A 21,538-nucleotide genomic window follows, 5' to 3' on the forward strand; every position below is an offset into this window, starting at 1 on the left:
GACGGGGTGAAGCGCGGCCAGCGCTGCCTGGAGCGACCTCACGTGTCGGCCCAGGCGAGGACTTTGGTGCCGGGGCAGCGCTGGCGACTGCTCGGCGTTTCACCCCGGCAGCGCTGGACTTCGCTCCGCACCCCAGAGCGCCCGGGTTTATTCCCGGTAAGATCCAACGTGCAAAGGGAAGGACCGGAGCGCGGCGGGCTGGGTGCCCGGCGGGAGCGCGGCCGCGGAGGGGAAGCCGCGCATCCCAGCCCTCCCCACGGAACCGGAGCCGGGCTCGCCCTCCCGAGCCCAGCCCGGGCTCCCGGCTCCCTGCGCGGCCCGACGGGAGCTGCGGCCGCTGTCGCCGTCCCCAGCCCGCCGCTCGCACCGCCCCGGCGGCTCCGTGCGGCATTCCCCCGGGATGCAGCGATCGGCGGCGGGGCAGGGCCAGCCCCGTCCCCCGAGCCCGGGGGGCGGCGGGCACTCAGGTTGCCGGCCCCCAGGTCACCTCCCCGGAACGTGCCCGGACCTCCACGTAGTGTTTACACGGAGTGAGGTCCAAAAAGCCTTCCCGTACCAAAGCCGCCTTATCGGCCGCTCCTCGGCCGCCCCCCGAGCCGATATAAGGGCGGCCACCGGCCGCCTCCGGGCGGGAGGGACACGGGAGGCCACCCGAGGCAGGTGAGGGGCGGGGGGCTTTAAACTCGTGCGGCCAGAGGAGCTGGGTGTGACTCCAGGTGACGACAGCGGGGCTGCGGGGGGCCGAGGTGTTTCGGGGACCCACGGGCGTTATGGGGAGCCCCGGGTGTTTTTAGGGGAGCTCCGGCTGCCGAAGGGGACCCGGGAGGGAGGTCCCGGCGGGGAGCAGCGAGGGGGCGTGCAGCAGAGGCACCCCCGAGCACACGGGCCCCTCTCCGCTCTGTCCCGCAGCCGGACCATGCTGCTGAAGGCTGCGCTGCTGCTGTCGCTCCTGGCCGGCTGTCCGGGCGGGCCCGGCGGCTCCGGGGGCAGCAGGGCCGCCTGGGCAGCGGCACAAGCCCCGCTCCCGCCCGCAGCGCCCCCGGCCAAACCGGCACAGAGCGGCCCCTGGGAGCACCTGAGCCAGCTGACGGGGGACAAGGACAGCCTGGAGCACGGCCACGGCAAGCTGGGCAGGGACATCACGTGAGTGCAGCACGGCCGGGCCCCGCTCTGCTCCCCGGGGACACGAGCGAAGGGCCCCGGCCGGGGCGAGCAGCTTTTATTGGGGGAGTGTGTGGGGCACAGAGGGGCTGTGGTCACCCCGGGCTGCTGGTGACTGTCCCCCGCAGGAACCTGAAGGAAAGCATCCAGGATGGGGTCAGCTACATGGGGCACTTCCTGCAGAAGCTGTCGCCCCTGAGCAGGGGCCCGCAGCCCCGGCTGTACGAGGACTCGTCCAGCCTGCGCAGGGCCATCCGCAGGGAGCTGGACAGCCTGCGGCTGAAGCTGTCCCCGTACGTGGACGAGGTGCACCAGCAGGTCGGGAAGCAGCTGGACGAGCTCCGGCAGCAGCTGCGGCCGTTCACGGAGGAGCTGCTGGACCAGGTGTCCCTGCGGGCCCGGGAGCTCCGGCGGCACCTGGTGCCCAGCCGGGAGGTGACAGCGCAGCTCCTGGACGGCGCCGACGAGCTCCAGCGCTTCATGGCTCACTACGCCGACAAGATCGCCTTCCACACGGACCAGGTGAAGGACATCTTCCACCCGTACACGGACCGGCTGCTCACCGAGATCCGCCGCAACGTGGAGGAGCTGCACCGCAGCGTGGCCCCGCACGCCCGCGCCAGCCCCGAGCAGCTCAACCGGCACATCCAGGAGCTGTCCGCCAAGCTGACCCGCAACGCGCGGGACCTGCACCAGCAGATCCAGAGGAATCTGGAGCAGCTGAAGGCGAAGCTGAGCCTGTACCCCGGCAGCCTCGGCGGGCCCGCGGCCGGCCCGGGCCGCTCCCGGGAGGCGCTGGCGCGGGAGGTGCAGCGGCGCGTGGAGGAGTTCCGGCAGGACACGTACGCCCAGATCCAGGCCTTCACCCGGGCGCTGGACCAGGAGACGGAGGAGATGCGGCTGAAGCTCAGCGCCCGCCCGGAGCCGCCCGAGGAGGCGCCGGACGCGCCGCCGCCGCCGCTGGAGGAGCTGCGCTCCCGGCTGGACGCGCTGTGGCGGGACCTGGCGCTGAGCCTGAGCGAGCGCGGCGGGGAGGGCCCCGGGGAGGCGCGGGCGGGCCCGGGGCGGCTCCGGGGCTGAAGGCAAATAAAGGCGCCGCCATCGCGGCCCGCGCGCGTCACATGATCCGCCCGAGACACGTGACCCCCGCGTCAGCGCGCCGCGCGGTCACGTGACGCGGCAGCAGCATGTCGGCGCTGGCGGCCATGGAGGCGGCGGGGCCGGGGCCCGGGGGGAGCCTGTTCCGGCCCCTCAGCGCCGAGGATAACGAGCAGCAGCCCGCAGAGATCGAGTCCCTGTGCATGAATTGCTTCCGCAACGTGAGGGGCCCCGGGGGAGAGCAGGACACGGCTGTGCGGGGCTCGGGGCGGGCACAGGGGCTGCGGGGCTCGGGGGACACCCCTGTGTGGGTCGGGCTCAGGGGACACCCCTGTGTGGGTCGGGCTCGGGGGACACGCCTGTGTGGGTCGGGCTGGGGGGACACGCCTGTGTGGGTCGGGCTCCGGGGACACCCCTGTGTGGGTCGGGCTCAGGGGACAGGGCTGTGTGGGTGGGGCTCAGGGGACACGCCTGTGTGGGTCGGGCTCAGGGGACACCCCTGTGTGGGTGGGGCTCGGGGGACACGCCTGTGTGGGTCGGGCTCGGGGGACACCCCTGTGTGGGTCGGGCTCGGGGGACACCCCTGTGTGGGTCGGGCTCAGGGGACACGCCTGTGTGGGTCGGGCTCAGGGGACACGCCTGTGTGGGTCGGGCTCAGGGGACACCCCTGTGTGGGTCGGGCTCAGGGGACAGGGCTGTGTGGGTGGGGCTCAGGGGACACCCCTGTGTGGGTCGGGCTCAGGGGACACCCCTGTGTGGGTCGGGCTCAGGGGACAGGGCTGTGTGGGTGGGGCTCAGGGGACAGGGCTGTGTGGGTCGGGCTCAGGGGACACGCCCGTGTGGGTCGGGCTCAGGGGACAGGGCTCTCCAGTGCTCGTGGGGAGCAGCGCCCAGGGGTCGGTGGGGGTCACAGAGCCCTGGGGGACGATGCGGGGCAGGAGCGAGAAAGGACCTGCCGGGACCAGAGCTGCTCTCGGAGTAGGGGGCACTGGCGGGGCCGGGAGGGCGTTTCCCGGAGCTCCCGGGGGGAGAGACGAGGCCTGGCGGGGCAGGGAGCTGCCCGTGCCGGGAGGTGCTGTCAGGCCCTGGGCCATCGCCCCAGGACTCGGGTTCCCACGAGGCCCCTCGCTGCCGCAGGGAGTGACGCGGCTCCTGCTCACCAGGATCCCCTTCTTCAAAGAGATCATCGTCAGCTCCTTCTCCTGCGACAGCTGCTCCTGGTCCAACACGGAGATCCAGTCCGCGGGCAGGATCCAGGAGCAGGGCGTGCGCTACACCCTGGCCGTCACCTCCCGCCAGGTGGGCAGGGCGGCCCCCTCTGCTCCTGCCCCAAATCTGCACATTCCTGAGGGAAAGGGGCTGGGGCCAACACCTCTCTGTGATCCCAGTGTGGGGGAGCCCCTGGATCTCTTTGGGATCCTCAGGCTGCTCCTGGCTGTGTGTGCAGGACATGAACAGGGAGGTGGTGAAGACCGACTGTGCCTCAGCTCGAATTCCAGAGCTGGACTTTGAGATCCCTGCCTTCAGCCAGAAGGGAGGTGGGTAAACGGGAGCAGTTCTTGAGGGAGCTCTGGGGAATTGCTGGGATATGTTAATAGTGCCTCACCTCTGTCTTTGTCCCTTCCCAAGTGCTCACCACCATCGAGGGGATCATTGACAGAGCTGTGGCAGGCCTGGAGCAGGACCAGCCCACCCGCAGGGTAAGGGGCTGGAAGGGGGAAACTCCTCAGGGATGGAAAATGCTTGAGATGTCCATCCCCTCCTTGCCTGGTGGTGTCACACAGAGCTGGTGGGGAGAGCACTGGGGCTTTGCTTTGTGCCACAGTCACCTTTGTCAGGAGCTCTGGGCTGCCCCTGCAGCAGCCCGATCCCACCTTGGGGATCTTTTCCATTTTAAAGGATTCTGTCATTCCTTGTCCTCTTCCAGGCGACGGACAAAGAGGTGGCAAGGAAAATAGACGAGTTCATTGGTAAACTGAGGCAGCTGAAGGAAGTCAATTCCCCGTTCACCTTTGTGAGTGCTCACAGGAGGGCAGCCCTGGTTGGATGAGGGGGCAGGACGTGTCCCTCAGGCCCCCTTGTCCCGCAGATCCTGGATGATCCCTCTGGGAACAGCTTTGTGGAGAACCCCCAGGCGCCGCAGAGGGACGAGGCCCTCGTGGTCACTCACTACAGGAGGAGCCCCCAGCAGTCTGCTCTGCTGGGACTGGAGGTAACTGCAGCAGCCCCTGGCTCCCTGGGACCCCCCAAACCAGGGAACAGGAGCTCACGCTTCCCTTGCAGGGAGAGGAGGTGGATGCGAAGCCGCCGGACGCTGCCGAGGACCTGAGGGACGAGGTGGGTGGTGCTGAGGGGCACTCAGGACAGCTGCCCTGGGCTGTCTGGGACATTCTCACTGCCCTTTCCCTCCCCCAGGTGCTGCAGTTCAACACCAACTGCCCCGAGTGCAACGCCCCGGCCAGCACCAACATGAAGTTAGTGCGTATCCTTCGGGGCTGGGCACGGGCTGGGGGCTGCACTGGGGGGTGAGGGGCACTGCAGGGCCTGCAGCTCCCTGCTGCACCACAGGTCTGGATCAGTTCTCTCAGGTGGGGCCTGTTGGGGTGCAGAGCTGTCTCAGGGCTGCTCACAGCTCCCAGTGGGGTCCTGCCACCCCTGGGCTGCTGCTTTGATGTTTCCCTTGACTCCCTGCTCCAGAAATCCCACACTTCAAGGAAGTGATTATCATGGCCACCAACTGCGACTCCTGTGGGCACAGGACCAATGAGGTGAGCTGGAAGGAGGCCACTGGGGGAGGGAGTTCTGTTCTGTGCCTTTGTCCCTGAGCTCCACTTCCCAATGGAGCTGTTGGGAGGGAAACTGGATTTGGGGGCCCTGTCAGAAGATGCTTTATGCAGGGTGGTGAGGCCACTGTCCCAGGTTTGGAGTGGCCCCTGGGCTGCTAGGATGAGCCCTGCTAAAGCCTGGGGGTGTGACCTGAGTGTGAATTGTGGAGCTCACTGCCAGCTGTTCCCAGGTGAAGTCTGGAGGAGCCATCGAACCACAAGGCACCAGGATCACCCTCCGGATTACGGACCCTTCTGACATGACCAGGGATATCCTGAAGGTGCAGTGCCCTGGGAGACCTGCCCTGTCCTCCTGTGGGGAGTCAGGGGGGCCCAGCCCTCCCTCCATGGGGCTCACGGGGTGCTCACCTTTGCAGTCAGAGACGTGCAGCGTGGAGATCCCCGAGCTGGAGTTCGAGCTGGGCATGGGAGCGCTGGGGGGGAAGTTCACAACGCTGGAGGGGCTGCTGAAGGACATCCGGGACCTGGTGAGTGGTCCTGGGCCAGCCTGGGGGGCTCAGCCCCCTCCCTGTCCCTCTCGGGGCTGGCTGGGGGCCTGGCTGCCTCACAGCTGCCTCACCTGCCCTGGCAGGTGGAGAAGAACCCCTTCACTCTGGGAGACAGCTCCACGCCCAGCAGGACAGGGAAGCTGCAGGAGTTCATTGGGAAGCTGCAGGACGTGAGTTTAGTCTGGGTTTTCAGTGCTCTGCACTGGTGCCAGCAGTGCTGGAGGATTCGGAGGAGCCTTCATGGCTGGATGTGCTCTGTTCCTGCAGATCATAGAGGGGAAGGCCCAGGCTCACTTCATCATGGATGACCCTGCAGGCAACAGTTACCTTCAGGTACAGCCCTGGGCCCTCGGGGTGGGCTCCTGAGCAATCTGGGGGGTTTTATTTCCCTGGCAGGTGTTGGGAGCGGGGTTCCCACTGGAGCTCTGGGTGTCAGCAGGTTGCTGAAGCCCCTGCTGGCTTTGTGGGTGCTTTGCTGGGATGCTGCCCAGGGCTCACAGCCTGTGCTGGTGCCCGGGCCTGTGGGCAGAGGCGGGTGCAGGAGCTTTCCCCCTGTCCCACAGAACGTGTACGCCCCCGAAGCGGACCCCGAGCTGAGCGTGCAGCGCTACGAGCGCACCTTTGATCAGAACGAGGAGCTGGGCCTGAACGACATGAAAACAGAGGGCTACGAGCCAGGGCCGGCCTCGGAGCGATAGCGGGGCCACCCCAGCCCTCCCATCCCCTTCCCCAGCTGCTCCAGGGACCAGGACTTGTGTGGGGCCAGGACTCTTCTCGCCCTCCTGGGGCCAGGGGAGCTGTTCCAGCCCAAAGACAGTGGGGCACGGCCTCGGGTCCTCCCGTGTGTGTGGGGTGCTGCTGTGTTTGGGGCAGGGGGTGGCGATGGAGGCGACTCCCCAATAAAGCTGATTGATAAAATCGATGGATTCGTGTGCGCTGCTGCTGCTCCATTCATAACCCCGGCCGCCGTGAGGCCACGCCCACAGCCCCGCCCTCAGCGCCATTTATAGCATCCGTGGCCGTGTGGCCACGCCCACAGCCGCAGCCACGCCCTCCTCTCCTTTTACGGCCTGAGTTTACGTTTGGCCGCGGCCACGCCCCCCGCTCATTTCCGCGGTCTGACCACGCCCCCTCCCGGCACGACTCCATTTATGGTGAGGCCACGCCCCCCTCCTCCCGCCCGCTCGGCCCCGCCCCTTCCGGCCGGCGCCGCCGTTGTGCGTCAGAGCGCGATGGCGGCGCCGGGGGTGTCGAAGGCCGAGTACCTGCGGCGGTACCTGAGCGGCCCGGCCGAGCCCGCCCAGCCCCGCCGCCGCCGCAAGAAGAAGCCGCCGGGCGGCAGCGGCAGAGCCGGGTGAGTCCCGGGGGAAGGGGGCGGCAGGCGGTGCCCCGGATTTGGGAGCCCCCCGAGCCCAGCGGCCCGATGTCCCCTCTCCCGCGGGGCCGGGACCCTGCCCGGGCCGCCCCCGCCGCAGGTCCGGGCCTGACGGCAGCGCCTCTCCCCGCTCCCAGGATGCGGATCGTGGATGACGATGTGAGCTGGAGCAGCATCGCCGCCGCCCCGGAGAAGGAGGAGGAGGAGGACGAGGCGGACATGCCTGTGGTGAGCGGGGAGTCCCGTCAGAGTCCCGTCACACCCTCAGTCTGTTCTTACGGTCACCTCGTGTCTCCCTTTGGGGAGAAAGTGCCTCCCCCTGTGTTGTGGTGGGCCCTGCCTCAGGGATGGGTGGGATTCCTGCTCGGAGCTCTGGGAGAAGCAGGGAGATCAAAGCTGTCTATTCTTTATGTACCGTGTGTTCCAAGGGCCAGCACGGTGTTCCTGTGCTCCGGAACAGCTGCTGGAACAAGGGAGAGGGACTGGGATTGCAGGGCTTAGGTAAGGAGTGGGGATTGTGCCTTTTGGTCAGCCCTGGTGTTCGCTGTGCTGTTTGCAGGTGGCAGAGTTCATTGATGAGCGCCCCGATGAGGTGAAGCTCATGGAGGAGTTCAGAACAAACTCCAAATGGAAGCTTCTGGGAGGTGAGATCAGCCCCTTCCACCCTCTGTCCCTAATGCTTGGCTTCTCCAAACAATGATGTCAATTAAAAATAATACCAGCTAAAAAAAAAAAATATAATCCTTGAGATGCTGGAGGGCTGCTGAGCTGTGCAGAGCCCTGCTGATGGTGATTCCCTTGCTTCCCTTCAGATGAGGACTCGCAGAGTTCGGATATTTCGGGATCTGCCAAATCTGCCACGAGGTATGGGGGCGCCAACCAGGACTTCTGCTCTTGGTTCCCTCTGGTTTGCTGGGTTTGGCTGTCTGGTCCTGCACTTTGCAGGTGCTTTGCTGGGAAATGTGGGCACTTCTGGATACTTTTCCCTGCTGGATAACCCCTGCCTGGGGCAGGGGACTGGCAGCTCTTGGTGTTTGTGAAATTGCCACGGAGATGGGGATGATGGTCCCTGTCAGTCTGAATGATGGTGATGGTGGAGATTTTAAAATTCCAGCTCTGCTGGGATCCAGGCTGCCTTGGAGGGTTTCTGGGATCTGCTCTGGGAAGGCTGGGGCTCAGGGGCGTAAAATCCAAATAAATCCACGTTTATAAAGCTGTTCCCAGCCTTGGCTGACTCTGCTTCGTTTCCAGACAAACCAAACACAAACTCATTGTCATTTTCTCTGGCCTTGCAGGAGGCAGCGCCACGACACCCCAGAGCCCTCGTCCCCAGCAGGGAAACACAACGGCTCCTTGGACCTCTCTCCTCCGAGACGGCAGCGCCACGACACCCCTGACGTGTCCCCTCCCAGGAGACAGCGCCACGACACCCCTGACGTGTCCCCTGCCAGGAGACAGCGCCACGACACCCCTGACCCATCCCCTCCCAGGAGACAGCGCCACGACACCCCTGACATGTCACCTCCCAGGAGACAGCGCCACGACACCCCTGACATGTCACCTGCCAGGAGACAGCGCCACGACACCCCTGACCCATCCCCTCCCCGGCGACAGCGTCATGACACGCCTGACCCGTCCCCTCCCAGGAGACAGCGCCACGACACCCCTGATGTGTCCCCTGCCAGGAGACAGCGTCATGATACCCCTGACATGTCACCTCCCAGGAGACAGCGTCATGACACGCCAGACTTGTCACCTCCCAAAAAGCAGCGTCGTGACACCCCAGATCTGTCACCTCCCAGGCGGCGGCAGCGTCACGACACCCCTGACCCCTCACCTCCCAGGAGACACTGTCACGACACCCCTGACCCGTCCCCTCCCAGGAGGCGACGTGCTGCCTCCCCAGATCTGTCCCCTCCCAGGCGGCGGCAGCGTCACGACAGCCCCGACCCCTCCCCTCCTCGAAGGCAGCGTCACGACACGCCAGATCTGTCCCCTCCCAGGAGACACCGTCACGACAGCCCTGACCCGTCCCCTCCCAGGAGAAAGCGTTGTGACACGCCAGATCTGTCACCTCCCAGGAGACACCGTCACGACAGCCCTGACCCCTCCCCTCCCAGGAGAAAGCGTTGTGACACACCAGATCTGTCACCTCCCCGGCGGCAGCGTCAGGATTTGTCACCTCGGAGAGAGAAGCCAGGCTCCCCGAGTGGGAAAAGGAGCCGAACGAAAGGTGAGTGTCACACACGTGTCCCCATGTCCTGGGGATCCACACTGCCATGGGTCAGTGCTGTGGGCTGGTGCTTCTCTGGCACAGCTGGCAGTGGCAGGTGACTGTCCCTGGAGGCACAGCTGAGTCTTGTCACTGTGCTTGTGCCCAGCTGGGTGAGAGTTTACCCAAGCTGGAGTGCCTCTGCTGCAGCCTGGGCTGTGTCCACGGTGGTTCCCTGAGCGTGATCCCCTTGGAGGAATCAGCAAATGCTCACTCTCTGATTTATCTCCTCCAGGACGCACTTCACCTGCCCAGAAGGACCAGCGCAGGTCACGGAGTCCCCCGGAGCATCACCGGGATGCCAAGGCCTCTCCCAAAAAGGTGAAGGCTGTTTCTTTCCCTTCCAGCTGTGCAAGTGCAATGGCTGACAAACTGGGCAAGTTTTTGTACAGGTCCCTGCCCTGTCCCCGTGCTTTGGGTCACCCCTCTTTCTGCCTTCCCTGGCTGTCCCCCTCTCAGCCAGCTGTGACTGTGGGATTTGTGTCATTTCCAGGCTAACACGATGTCATCCGGGGCCAAAGCTGGCCTGGTGTCAGCAGATGTGCTGCAGAAGGAGAAGCAGGAGCTCCGAAAGCACGAGAGGAGCACCAAGCACCTGGAAGGTGGGAGTGGAACACAGCCCGAGCCCCAGCTCCCCTTGTCCTCCTCTGCTGCCTCAGGCCCTGGCACTGGGGTGCTGGTGGGGAGATCCCTGTGGAGCTGCAGTTGGATGTCCTGTGGAAGCCTTGCCCAGGGTCACTGTTCCACGTGGGGGTTTCAGAGCAATGCCAGGGAAATCACAGGGAGTGTGAAATGCTCTTCCTCTGCAAGTCTGAAGGAGCTGGTGGATAATCAGAGAGCTCAGGGTCTGTGTGGGGCAGCAGGGAAAAGCAGGAGCTGAGATCCTGCCTGGCTTTGGGTGACAGGCCCTGTGGGAGATCAGGACAAGCAAAAGAGAATCACAGTTAAAGTCATTGAATTGTCTGGAGGTGGTAAAACGTTCCAGAGTGTGTGACTGGAGGCGTCTGTCCCTGCCAGAGGAATCCCGGAACGCTCAGACCGTGTTCCGAGACAAGTCTGGCCGCAGGAGGAACCTGGCTCAGGAGCAGCTGGAGCAGAGGCTGAAGGCTGAGGCAGAGGCCAAGAGGGAAGAACAATATGCCAAGTGGGGAAAGGGGTGAGTAAGGGACCCCTAAGCACAGTCCTTTGCCTCCCATCTCCTGGTTTTAGTTTGGGTCTCTGCCCAGCTGGTGTTGCATTTCACTTCATTCTGAGGCTGAGCCTGGGAACAGCACGTGTTCCAAATGTCTGGAATCCCTTTGCTGGAGCTGCTTTGGGAATGCTGCACGGGCAGTGGGAGTTCAGGGGTGTGACCCATCCTGCAGACTGAACGGGTCCCAAGGAGTGGTGGCTGGGGTTTGGGTGACACTGTGTTTTGCAGGCTGGCACAGGAGAGGCAGCAGCAGCAGAACGTGGAGGATGCAGTCAAGGAGATGCAGAAGCCCTTGGCCCGTTACATCGATGACCAGGACCTGGATCGAATGCTGAGGGAACAGGAGAGGGAAGGAGACCCCATGGCTGCTCTCATCAAGAAAAGGAAGGCCAAGGAGAACAAGGAGAAAGGTTTGCCTCTGGAATACAGCTCTGTGTGGTTTAAGGCATCAGCAGTGCAGAAATGCAGCTGCTGTTCAGTAAACAGCCAAAGACTGGTGGAGCAGCTGAGTCCTGGGGGGTTTCTGGACTCTCTGGAGTTACTGACTTGTTAGCAGTAACAGTTACAGGAGTTGTTAGCTGGGAGAGCAGGGCCTGACTGAAAACTCAGCAGTTTGTTACAGTGAGCCTTTGGGAGCTGTAGCTGGCTGTCAGGAGCCTGGGCTCTCTATGTGTACCCACCTGCAGACACCTCCTGGGTGGGTGAGAATGTGACCGCCTTGGCTGTGCTGAAAACATCTGTTTTTTGTGTTCCAGAAAAACCCAGGTACAAGGGACCAGCACCTCCACTCAACAGGTTTAACATCTGGCCAGGGCATCGCTGGGATGGCGTGGACAGGTACTTGTTCCTGTTGGAATAACAGTAAAAATAAAGGGGTTTGGCTTCAGGGAGTTCCCAGTGTAAAGGCTCCCAGGTATGGGATGAGTGAGGCTGTTGGCAGCCGGAAGGTTGATTGGATTAAGTTACAGGTGGGTGGTGGGACTGATGGGACAAGGGGAGGTGAGGAACTTAGGAGGCATCACAGGTTCAGATGGAAACCGAGGCAGAGTAAATGAGTGGCAAACTTGCTGTGGTCAGAAGGGGCCCTGGCCAGCAGCCCCTGTCACCTGGGTGTCCCTTTGCAGGTCCAACGGGTTCGAGCAGCAGCGCTTTGCCCGCATTGCCAACAAGAAGGCGGTGCAGGAGCTCGCCTACAAGTGGAGCGTGGAGGACATGTAGGGGAGAGCTCCTGCAGTGACCCCAGCACCACCCGCTGCAGAGCCCTGAGCAGTGGCCTGCTGTCCCTGGAACAAGCCCTGTCCTCGGCATTCAGCGCCCACTGCTCCATCCTCTGAGAGGCAAGGCTGCGTTTCCTGTCAGCCACAGCCTCCGGCTCTCTGGGGAGGACACCGCTTCCTTGTTTGTTTTCTAACAAACTTCTGTTCTATGCCAAATGATTGGACCTCTGAGGGCAGTTCCCAAGTCTTAGGTGCCCTAAATCTCAGGTGAAAATCTGCTGAACAATTGGGCTTGGGGGAGTTACGCTCATGCAGTGGGTCAGTCTGCTCCAGAACTCAGGTTAAAGTTGAACTTCTGAACTTGGGTTGAGTTTATGCAGTTATTTTGCCATGTAGATCCTAGGGTCACCAACGTGCAGGAAGGTTCAAACTCAGCTTCTCCTGACCCTGTCCAAGCAGGAAACTGAGCAGGGAATGCTCTGGCACTGGAAGAGTGACCTGCAGTGCTGCACTGGGCAGCAAGATCTTCAACAGCCTCAGCAATTCTTCAGGGGTCCATTCCTAGTGGAAGTAAATGTGTGGAGAATTAGGACTTGAGACCTGGAATTGGTTCCCTCATAGTTTGGAGCAGCTGGTCCCCCCAGACCCCTCTGGATTTGGGGCTGACCTCGGCACTTCCCCCACGCTGCTGCCCAGGACTGGCCCCGGTGGGAGGTGGAACAACCCTTCTGCTGTGATCAGATCTGTCAGTCTCAGAGCTGGAGGCCGGGCAGAGCTTCCAGTGTGCCAGGAAGCACTTGTGGAAATAAATACAGTTGTTCTCGTTGAGGTCCCAGGGAGCAGGGATGGAATGCAGGCAGCAGTTTCCATGGAGATGCCTTGGCTGCAGCAGTGGGCAGGGGCAGGGTCGCTCTTTTCAGGGATTCTCCAGCGCTGGGAGGGCTGTGGGTGGGAGGGATGGCAGCAAAGTCTGCTCTGGAGTGCCACACTCTCGGGGCATCTGTGTTTTTCATCCCTGTGTAACATTTCCAGCAGCCCTGGAATTTGTGTGTTCACCTGTAAATAACAGGTTTGTTTTTTTACTCAGTTCTGTGTGCTGGTGGTTTTTCCAAGGTGGGGGAACCGTTCCCAGCCCTGTGCAGCTGCTGGGCAGGGGGATGGGGTGGGAGCAGGGGGTGGTGCTGTGAGGTGGCAGCACATTTCCAGCCAGGTGTTTCCAGCTGTGTTTCCCCCTCCTGTCACCAAAGCCCTGTTCCATTTCCCCCTGTAACCTGAGGCAGCAGCAGCCTCGACAAAGTGCAGTTCCACTTGACACATTCAGTTTTGCTCTCACTTAATCTGAGTGCTGCTGGAGATGTAGAGAACCTGCTGTGGAATGATTGGATTCACCCTCGTGAGCAGAGCTGGATGCTGGTACCTTCCTCACCTGCTTGGTGACAGTGGCTGCTCTTGCAGAGCCACAGATGCCAGCAGCTGGCTCGTGTCACACTTGGGACTAAGCTGCTCTTAAGGAGGCAAAGCGCTTTTAACTGTTGGTACTAAACAAAATGTGCCTAGGACATGTGAAAATGCCACCAGGTTCTGCTCCTGCAGCTGATTTTGAAGGCTGGGGTTTTAAAATGCTCGAGGTGCCTACCCTCGGGACCTCCCTGTTCATCACAGTGCTGGATTTCTACATCTGTTATTTGTCCATTACCAGGTATTTTATTTTTAAGGGATATCTGTGAGGAAAGGGGGGGGCTTAGGTGATGAACACCTCCCTCCCTGATCCCACCCCCGTGTGCTGTCTGGGGAGAAGGGAGTTGGGTTTGTCCTCGTGCCCTTGTTCTGCATCCCACATCTGTCCCAGCTGTGGCCTTGTCTGAGCACTTCTGGCAGCAAAGCAATTGGAAAACGCTGCGGGATCCTCTGGGATGAGCTGGGTGATGGAGATGGAGCAGTGACACCGGGACTGGATCTCTTCATTAGTGGTTCTGGAAGGGCAGAGCCCTGGTCTTGGCATCGAGCAGCAATTTTGATTAGCTTTAACCCCCCTCAAAAAATGAATATTAAAATCTTAATTTAATTTAAACCACTGTCATTCACAGTCATGGCAAACAGCAAGCAGAGTAATTATTATGCAAATGAGACAGATAGAAAAATGATTAATAATTGTGCAAATTAAAAATTATTGTAAACATCCTGTGAGTGGTGATAAGTCGGGGAGGAGCGTGCGGGGGAGGCAGCGGGGCTCAGCCACCTCCTGCATCCCGATTTCCTCATTAGTGGGAGCAGCTAACGAGGAGCCCAGTGGTGCTTGGGGGAGGCCAGGCTCGGGAGCTGCTCCAGCTTGTCTTTACCGTGAGAAAAGCTGCCTTTGAGGCATTTTCCCCCTTTTTGGAGTCCCTGTGCTCCTGTGAGTGGCTCTGGAGCCTGCCGGGGAGCCCAGCAGTGTTCCCATACCTGCTAATGACCCCCGGAGCTCCCCCAGCAATTACCCGGCTGCTTTCTCTGCTAATTACACAGTCGTATTTTTCCCCCCGTTTTCCTTTCATGCTTTTTCCAGGGAGCAGGATAATTCCAGTCCCAGGCTCTGGCTGGCTCCTGGGCTTCCATGGGTACTGCTCGTGTCAAGGACGAGCAATTAAGCCTGTGCTCGCACGGCGTAATTAGATTTTTGTTGATGAGCTCGTGGTAATGTGTTTAGTTTGGATTAAGAGCTTTATTCCTGGGGTGTGACACCGCCTGTCCCCGGGGGCCCTGTGCCCACGGGAGTGGGGCTGGTGGGAGGGGACCCTCTGCCACCCCTGCCTGGGCTGTCACTGTCCCCACAAGGGTGAAGGTGGCCTCTCCCCCCAGCTGCCTCTTGGCTGTTGTTTTTTTTAACAGCTCCAGCAAAGTGGGTTTTGGCAGTGTTGTGTTATTGCCGCATTTCCTGCTGAGTTGTATTATTTTTTAATTAAAAAGAGCCTGAGATTTGTCATTTAATGTCTCTCTAAGCGGCAGCGGCTCCAGGTCGTGGGTGCTCGGCAGAGCTGGTGGCTCCCAAAATCATCCCAGGCTTCCAGCAGGGAGCACTGGGCGTGGGGGGTCCCCCTGGGCACAGACACCCCCGTTGTTTTTTGGGGAAGAGGAGTTTTTCCCTGGTGACTCCATCCCACAGCAGGGCTGGCAATAAGAATCCCTGAGACTGGCAGGTTAGTGATTGTATATGCATATGTGCACTTTTCCTAATTATGGAATAATTAGGGACACGCAGAGATAAAAATTACTAATAATATTTACTCTAGACTCTATTTTTTTTTCAATAACCTCTCTCTCTCTTCCTCCTTCACCGAGTCTTGGTGGAAATAACTTTGCAGATCCCAGCTAATGAATATTTGTAAATGCAAGAACATTCAGCGCCGGAATATCCAGAGGGCATCCTCTCTCTGCCTTGTAATTTTTTTTTTTTTTTTCACCAGATATTTAATATTTATGGTTCCACAGCCTCGTGAATAAAGAGCCACACAAACCCCCAGGAGCTCGGGGGCCGGGATATTTATGGCGCTTCCTCTTTTCCTTTTCAATTACAAAGACACCTCACATAATTAAGTGCTAATAACCTTGTTAATCTAAAATTGATACTCTTTCTCCTGGCTATCTCTTAATAGAATTAAAAACAGATTAATAATCAAGGGTAGGAGACATTGTGGGGGATTGGGGGAGAGGGGGCCAGCTCTGCTCCCTCCCGGTGCTCCCAGGACCTGGAGCTGCGTTGGGAAGGGCAGCACCAGGAAAGGGGCTGGCAGGGAGCTCTGCTTTCCCCCGCGCTCTTTACACAGCTTAAATTTTTAAGACAAACAGCCATGTAACGCCGTCTCCTAATGAAACTGTTTTATGTTAATTAATTATGTATCAAGGCTCATTTTCATGCGCGGCCCGGCTCCGCTTCCCCTCCGCCGAGCCTTTGATCTGTCAGAGGCTAAACGGGAGATAAATAATCAAATTGAGAAGCAGCCTGGATGGAAATAAACATGTTTGAGATGCGTTATCTGGCGGGTCGAGCGAGGCCCTGGGTAATGGGGCTGAGGGTTCAGGCACATTCAGCTGCACAGCCGGGCCCTGGGATGTTCCCTGTGCCTCAGTGTCCCTGCGGCCAGCCCTGGGACAGCACCGTGTCCCCATCACAGACAGCACCGTGTCCTTATCACAGACAGCACTGTGTCCCCATCACAGCACCGTGTCCCCATCACTGCACCGTGTCCCTAGCACGGACAGCACCGTGTCCCCATCATGGAATGGGCTCTCTGAAGTGTCAGCTCGTCCTCCCCAGCAGCAGGAGGCTGCAGAGGGCCCTCACTGCACTCAAGTGATGAAGAATTAAAACTCTGCAGCGTTTCTTTCTTCCAGCCCGCAGAAGATCCCGGCGGCTCCAGGCCCCGTGCCTGGGCTGGTTGGGCTGCTGGCAGTGGACACGGTTTTGGTGGAATTTAACACAATCTCTCCCAATTTGTTACACCTAAGCGGAGGCATCCATATTCCTTTTGGAGGAACTTCAGGAGTTATAACTCCACCAGCCAAGGGCCCCGGTGCCGCAGCTCCTGCAGGCTGCAGGAGGGGAGGATGGCAGTGCCCGGAGCCTGGTGCCCTCAGCTGCGGGGACAGTGACTGCAGGGTGCCAGGAGCCGTGCCCAGGGACTCAGCTGCCCGGGGTGACATCCCCGGTGGCCTGGGCTGCCCCTGGGGCTGTGGCAGGACCCTCCAGCCCCGGCCCAGGCTGGTGCCCTGCTGTAAATCAGGTGCTGCTCCACCAGTAAACACCCTACAGCAGCAATTCCAGATTATAATTGTGCAGTGCTTTACAGCCGTAATAACCCGGCAGTGTTCTGGCCCCTGTGTAATTAGCAGCTAATGGATTTCTTCCTAAAGGGCTGAAGGCAGAGAGGGTCCAGCTGCGAGTGCTGCAGCATCCGAGGCTCTGCCACCTCCCCGAGGGTCCCCTTGTGATGGAGACATCGCTGGGGAGCAGCGGGGCAGCAGGGATCCATCCCAGCAGCAGGAATTACAGCTCCTCCCTCACCCCGCTCAGCACAAACAGCTCCTCGCCCCCGGCTGTGCTGCTCGTGGGAGCCCGGCGAGGTTTATGCCCGGAGGTTGTTCAGTTAGAGGATTAGGAGGAGTTTATTGCGTTGCAGCAGCTCTCCGGGGTGTGGACGTGCTGATGGGGTTGTTTTCTCTCCCGGAGCCGTGTCGGCACCTTGGCCAGGTCCAGCCCTGCTCAGGTGCCACTCGGGAGGTCCCAGCCCGGGGCAGGGTCCCATTGCGGGCACGGGAACACCGCATCCCTTCGGGCCGGAGGAATTCCAGAGCCGCAGGGGAGCCCCTGTGCCTTTCCTTCCCCTGTGCCTTTCCCCTGTGCCCTTCCTTCCCCTGTGCCCTTCCCCTGTGCCCTATCCCTGTGCCCTATCCCTGTGCCCTTCCCCTGTGCCCTATCCCTGTGCCCTATCCCTGTGCCCTTCCCCTGTGCCCTATCCCTGTGCCCTATCCCTGTGCCCTTCCCCTGTCCCTTCCCCTGTCCCTTTCCCCGTCCCCCGGGTGGCTCCCATGGGACAGCAGCGTGTTCTCGGTGACTGCCGGGGCCGGATCCAGCCCGGGGCCGGTGCCCAGCGGGACCCACCCGGGCTCCGGGCATTTCTGCGGCCACCAGCCCCGAGAGGCGCAGCTCCGGCGGGTCCCGCGGCCGGAGGCGAAGCCGAGCACGGAGCAATCAAAGGCAGCGCTCAGAGAGCCTCGTCCCCTCCAGTCTTGCCCCGGGCCCTGCCTTTGGGCTTCTGAAGGCTCTTCTCCGGCGGTGTCAGTTCTCATTAATCCGCACATCAAAGCCGGAGCTGCCGAACATCCTTGGGAGGCTGTGGGGATTCCTCGGCAGCGTGGCAGCGGCGCAGGGGGCTCGGGGGGCTGCCCGGTAAAGCAGAGAAGGTGCTGCTGCGCTCTGTAGGGTGAGATTTGCCTGCCGAGGTCCTCTCTGTGCCACTGTCACCGCGGACTGGGATTCCCTGCCCGGCCCTGGCTCAGCATCCTGCCAGCGAGCTAATCAGGTCAATGCATTTTTAACGGGCCATAGGAAATCTTTATATTTTTTGTCAGGCTCATTCTTCTCCCCCGTCTCTCTGTGGGGGCTGAATTATTTAATGCTGAATATCAAGCAGGGCCGTTTCCCTGCGCCGGCTGCTGACGGTGCATTTTAGGGCTGCTGAGATTGGCAGGTGGCTGCGCTCCCAGCCGGGCCCGGGGGAAGCCGCTGGAGCAGCAGATTACCTGCTTGCGGCCAGATTTATGGAATAACTTGGCTCCTTCTGGGCATCTGAATAAGCAGGATGGGTTTGGAGAAGGGATGAGAGGTGCCAGAACAGGGTGCTCACAAATCACACCCTTCTCTGTCTCCCCAATCCATCTCCGTGTGCAGGGAGAGCTGCAGCTGGAGTTTGGGGGTTGGTTTCCATGCTGGGGAAGGCTGGGAGAGCAGAGCAGGACACCAGGGGATCCAGAGAGGGTCTAGAGGGGATCCAGAGAGGATCCAGCAGCCTCGGCTCAGCAGATCGCTGGTTTGGGGCACCGTGGTGGGCAGGGGTGGGGTGCCAGGGGACGTGTGACGGGGGGCACGGGTGGTGTGTGGCGAGGAGCACCCGTGGGCACACAAACACAAAGGGCTGGTTTGTGTATCGGGGTTTATCTCTGCCATTAATGGCTTTCTAAATTGGTGGCAGTGGAGCAAAAAACCCAATCTGAACTCGGAGCATGCATGATTACTATTGTAATAACCTTGGCTAATAAGAATATGATGTGGTGTTAGGCTGGGAAAGAAAACACATTTCTCATTAGCTTTTTGATTAATTACTCCACATAATTTCCTAGGGGGACATGCCTGGGACTGATTGCCTTTGCTTTTGACGCGTGGAAGTGGTTTACCTTAAGTTAATAATTTTCTCAGTGACATTTTAATGGCAGGCCTCAATTAATCTCCAGTCACCGGGCAAAGGGCAGGCCCTCGCCCTCCCCTCGCTGCTCTGGGAGCTCAGAGCACCCCCTTTGGCCACCCTTCCCCAGGCCAGGGCAGAGGAGCTGCCGGGGGCTGTGTGCTCAGGTCAGGGTTGGGCGGACCTCGGCAGAGGTTTGGGCTCTGAGATCCCTTTGGTGCTCCCCGCCCCGCCCCACGCGTGGGGCTCTGGCTTCTCAGGACCTTCCACCCGTGGGAGGGCAGCAGCTGTGCAGCCCCCTCCTCCCCAGCCCTGCCAGGGATCCAGCTGTTCCCAGGCATATGTTTGCAGGGCCTGGAAGCCACCAATTTCCTTCCGTGCCTTATAATATAAATATTTCACAGCAGCTAAAATATTCAACACTCGTTTGATGTTGCCACATGGAGTGGGATCAAATGAGGGTGGGAAGGAGGGGAAAACAGGAGAGGGGAGCAAGCAGAGACTCATTTGTTTCCCTGCCTGCAAATGGAATGATGCTGCATATTTCTGCATCAGGAATCACCCAGAAGGGTGATCTCTGCTCCTGGAGCAGGTGCTTGGCTGGGCTGTGCCTGCTGGGGCTGGGGCTGGGGCTGGGGCTGGGGCTGGGGCTGTCCCAGTGGCTCATCCTGCACCTGGCAGGTGCACCCAAAATCCACCCTGCGCTCTGCAGCGAGCCCGTGCTCTACACAAACTTTAAAACACGGGCAGGTCCAGCCAAACTCCTACTCAATGAAAAGCCGGGGTAATTCCAGGCCTTGCCCTGGCATCCTGGCATTCCTGGGGCTGTTGCTGAGGTGGAGGATGGGCGTGTGGGTGGGCAGCACCCCTGGGCACGCTCACCTGGGGCAGGTGCTGGCCGGGAGGACAAGAGCCAGCAATATTTATGTTTCCATCCAAATGCATGGATCAAAGCTGACACTTTAATCTGTTCAACAACATCTCAAGGATAAAAAAGTTGCAGGCAAATCACAGGCCTAAATTGGTAATATATTTCTGCTTGTCAGTTGACAAATCACTTTACAAATCCCTCTGCATCTTCCCACAGTCCCTGGGTGTGCTGGTTTGGGATGTGCCAGCCTTCGTCCCTCGGTGTGGAGGTGTTTGTGCCACACTCCTCCTCAGGGGGGAGCTCAGGGCAGGCTTTGGCAGCAGTGGGGTGAGTTGGGGCCCAAAGCAGCGTTTCTTTCCCTCCCGTTTCACTCCCCGGCGTGGCTGGGGCTCACGGCACGACCATCCCTGTGGATGCATTCCAGATTCCAGGGCAGCAGCCGAGGAGTTCCTGCCAGACACGGCTCCGAGCAGCGGGATCCTGCAGAGAGACAGCGCTCGGTGCCAGGGGGGCTCTTCTGCCTTGACTTCTTTTTATTGACTTTCTTTTTCTCTTCTTTCTCTCTCCTGGCCAGTGCCAGGCCGAGTTGATGAATTATCCCAATATATATTCTGTCTGGAAAGAAAACACATATCATATGTATCTTTGACAAGTTATTATTCTTCCTTATCAGAATAAGTGCGCATCCAGCCACGCCATAAGTCACCCTCGGCGGCTCCCCGGGACCCGGGCGGAGCAGCTCCGGCCGCTCCCGGCCCCGCGGCGCTGCCCCGCCGGGCTGTCGCCTGTCGGCTGCGGGGACAGGCAGCGGACCGCGTGTCTCCGCCCGCCGGCCGGGGAGGGCGCCTGGGCGGAGGCGAGAGCATCACGTCGAGCTAATTCGGCGCCTGCCTCACCTCCAGCTGATTGCTGCAAATTAAATTTCACGCCAATGAGCCGGAGGAGCCGGCGTGCGGCGAGGGGGGAGAGGGGCGGGTGGCAGCGCCGCAGAGCTGGCACAGCCTCCTGCCCGGCCTAGGGGGCACTCGGTGCCCGCCTGTCCCTCGGAGCTGGCCCTGAGACCCCAGAGCTGCACCTGAGACCCCAGAGCTGGCCCTGTCCCCCAGAGCTGTCCCTGTCCCCCAGTGCTGCCCCTGTCCCCCGGAACTGTCTCTGTCCCCCGGAGCTGCCCCTGTCCCCCAGAGCTGTCCCTGTCCCCCTGAGCTGCCCTTGTCCCCCAGAGCCAACCCTGTCCCCCAGTGCTGCCCCTGTCCCCCAGAGCTGTCCCTGTCCCCCAGAGCCAACCCTGTCCCCCAGAGCTGGCCCTGAGACCACAGAGCTGTCTCTGTCCCCCGGAGCTGCCCCTGTCCCCCAGAGCTGCCCCTGAGCCCCCCAGTGCTGCCCCTGTCCCCCAGAGCCAACCCTGTCCCCCAGAGCTGTCCCTGTCCCCCGGAGCTGTCCCTGTCCCCCGGAGCTGTCCCTGTCCCCCGGAGCCAACCCTGTCCCCCGGAGCTGTCCCTGCCCCCCAGAGCCAACCCTGTCCCCCGGAGCTGTCCCTGTCCCCCAGTGCTGTCCCTGTCCCCCGGAGCTGTCCCTGTCCCCCGGAGCCAACCCTGTCCCCCGGAGCTGTCCCTGTCCCCCAGTGCTGCCCCTGTCCCCCAGAGCTGTCCCTGTCCCCCAGTGCTGCCCCTGTCCCCCGGAGCTGTCCCTGTCCCCCAGAGCCAACCCCATCCCCCGGAGCCCGCCCTGCCCAACGCCCCTCTGCCGTGCCCCTGCAGGGGCTGTGTCACGGGGCGGGCAGAAATCAGTCCACAGAGGAGTGAGCGAACATTCCCGGTTGTTCCTCCCCGGAGTGACAGCCCGAGGCTCTGGAATGGAGGCCAGCAGGGGAGCAGCCGCGGTCCGCAGCGGGAGCACAGGGCACAGGGTGCTCGGGGTGCAGGGTGCCTCTGCACAGGAGGGAGCAGTGGAGGCAGCCAGGTGTGCTGTGTGCCTGGATGCAGCGCTGCCAGCAGCGGGAGGGCTCCCGTCCCCACTGCAGCGCCTTTAATGTCGGACTTATTAAGATAATAACTGCTCCATCTCCGCCGTTTGAAACATG

At 61.1% G+C, this 21,538-nt stretch overlaps 3 protein-coding genes across 4 annotated transcripts; all 3 read left to right on the forward strand.

Moving 5' to 3' along the window:
• Positions 1–248: 248 nt before the first annotated feature.
• On the forward strand, positions 249–2,329 carry APOA5 (apolipoprotein A5). The gene is made up of 2 exons (XM_066334909.1): positions 249–1,143; positions 1,290–2,329. The coding sequence occupies exons 1-2, from the start codon at positions 917–919 to the stop codon at positions 2,239–2,241; spliced, it is 1,179 nt and encodes a 392-aa protein (XP_066191006.1). The 5' UTR covers positions 249–916; the 3' UTR covers positions 2,242–2,329.
• ZPR1 (ZPR1 zinc finger) lies at positions 2,313–6,515 on the forward strand. Of its 2 annotated transcripts, XM_066334908.1 has the most exons (14): positions 2,313–2,480; positions 3,397–3,558; positions 3,707–3,797; positions 3,889–3,959; positions 4,187–4,273; positions 4,349–4,471; positions 4,543–4,596; positions 4,675–4,741; positions 4,957–5,027; positions 5,276–5,365; positions 5,462–5,572; positions 5,677–5,763; positions 5,861–5,926; positions 6,157–6,515. In XM_066334908.1, the coding sequence occupies exons 1-14, from the start codon at positions 2,349–2,351 to the stop codon at positions 6,289–6,291; spliced, it is 1,347 nt and encodes a 448-aa protein (XP_066191005.1). In that variant the 5' UTR covers positions 2,313–2,348; the 3' UTR covers positions 6,292–6,515. The 2 variants fall into 2 exon arrangements, with proteins under 2 accessions (XP_066191005.1, XP_066191004.1); XM_066334907.1 differs by lacking the exon at positions 2,313–2,480 and having other exon boundaries at positions 3,186–3,558.
• A 291-nt stretch (positions 6,516–6,806) lies between these two features.
• BUD13 (BUD13 homolog) lies at positions 6,807–13,680 on the forward strand. The gene is made up of 11 exons (XM_066334885.1): positions 6,807–6,947; positions 7,106–7,196; positions 7,528–7,612; positions 7,781–7,832; positions 8,264–9,201; positions 9,476–9,561; positions 9,734–9,842; positions 10,258–10,396; positions 10,661–10,842; positions 11,188–11,269; positions 11,557–13,680. The coding sequence occupies exons 1-11, from the start codon at positions 6,826–6,828 to the stop codon at positions 11,648–11,650; spliced, it is 1,980 nt and encodes a 659-aa protein (XP_066190982.1). The 5' UTR covers positions 6,807–6,825; the 3' UTR covers positions 11,651–13,680.
• Positions 13,681–21,538: the final 7,858 nt, after the last annotated feature.

This window comes from Sylvia atricapilla, chromosome 23, assembly GCF_009819655.1.
Source record: "Sylvia atricapilla isolate bSylAtr1 chromosome 23, bSylAtr1.pri, whole genome shotgun sequence".
NCBI lineage: Eukaryota > Metazoa > Chordata > Aves > Passeriformes > Sylviidae > Sylvia > Sylvia atricapilla.